The 1,123-nt window shown below is 32.5% G+C and overlaps 1 protein-coding gene across 1 annotated transcript in view; it reads left to right on the top strand.

The window, feature by feature from the left end:
* Positions 1-159: 159 nt before the first annotated feature.
* LOC103310289 overlaps positions 160-1,123 on the top strand; it is a 3,322-nt gene continuing 2,358 nt past the window's right edge. The window contains exon 1 of the mRNA XM_029486427.1: positions 160-1,102. Within this exon, the coding sequence (XP_029342287.1) occupies positions 160-1,102 (943 nt within the window). The remainder of the gene's footprint in view (positions 1,103-1,123) is intronic.

The raw sequence follows: 1,123 nt of genomic DNA, 5'->3' as shown, positions 1-1,123 counted from the left end.
ATATAAATAGGCCTGTATATGAAAAACCCGTTAGTCGTGTTAAAAACACTAACAAGGTAACAACTCCGAAGAAGAAAAAATATTCGAGACGAAAACAGACTAGACATAGTCTAACACCCGACAATTTGGCTTTTCTACGCTCGATAAACGTCATTTAATATGGACGACACATATTTAAATGTCACCGCTGGATACGTCGACGATTGTAAAATAACTCAAATTGATTATCATTCTTTTTTACCTTATTCGACGTCCGCTCTTTCTAATAATGATGAGGTGCGTATCGCTTTACATAACACAGAGTCTTATACTTTACCGTGCGAGAGTTATATTTACATCGAGGGAACAATAACCAAACCTGTAGAAATAACTGACGAGATTAGATTTATAAACAACGGACTGGCGTTTCTTTTCTCCGAAATGAAATATGAAATAAACGGAAATCAAATTCAGAAACTCGTCAATCCGGGTATATCGACCACATTAAAAGGATATTGTTCGTACAATAAAACAAATATTTCTTCACACCAAAACGCTGCCTGGGATTCTGATACTAAAAATGTTAATAAAGATTTTATCGATAGCAATAATTTTAACGGATGTATTAATCTTAAAGATTTGTTTGGTTTTTGTGAAGATTATAAACGTATTTTAATAAACTGTAACCAGCAACTCATATTGAATAGAGCATCGATCGATTTAAATGCTATAAAACAGTATAAAAATAATGAGGTAGTGGACGCTCCTAAATTAAAAGACGTTAAAATAAACATAACAAAAATATTGTGGCGGATGCCTATAGTGAAAGTGAGTGATAGAGAAACAATTCGACTGTTGAAAGTAGTCAACAATCAGAAACCCCTAACATGTGCGTTTCGTTCATGGGAACTTTGTGAACATCCATTTTTACCTCAAAACACTTCACATTCGTGGAAAGTAAAGACTTCCAACAAATTAGAAAAACCTAGATATGTCATAATCGGTTTTCAAACTGACAGGAAAAATAGCTCAAGTAAATCAATGTCATATTTTGATCATTGTAAAATTAAAAACTTGAAAGTCTATTTGAACTCTGAAGTATTTCCATATGAAGATTTTCAAAGTGATTTTAACAAGAATAAGA

Source organism: Acyrthosiphon pisum, chromosome A1 (genome assembly GCF_005508785.2).
Source record: "Acyrthosiphon pisum isolate AL4f chromosome A1, pea_aphid_22Mar2018_4r6ur, whole genome shotgun sequence".
NCBI classification, from domain to species: domain Eukaryota; kingdom Metazoa; phylum Arthropoda; class Insecta; order Hemiptera; family Aphididae; genus Acyrthosiphon; species Acyrthosiphon pisum.
The sequence above is the reverse complement of the archived record's forward strand: the minus strand, read 5'-3'. Positions and strand labels throughout refer to the sequence as shown.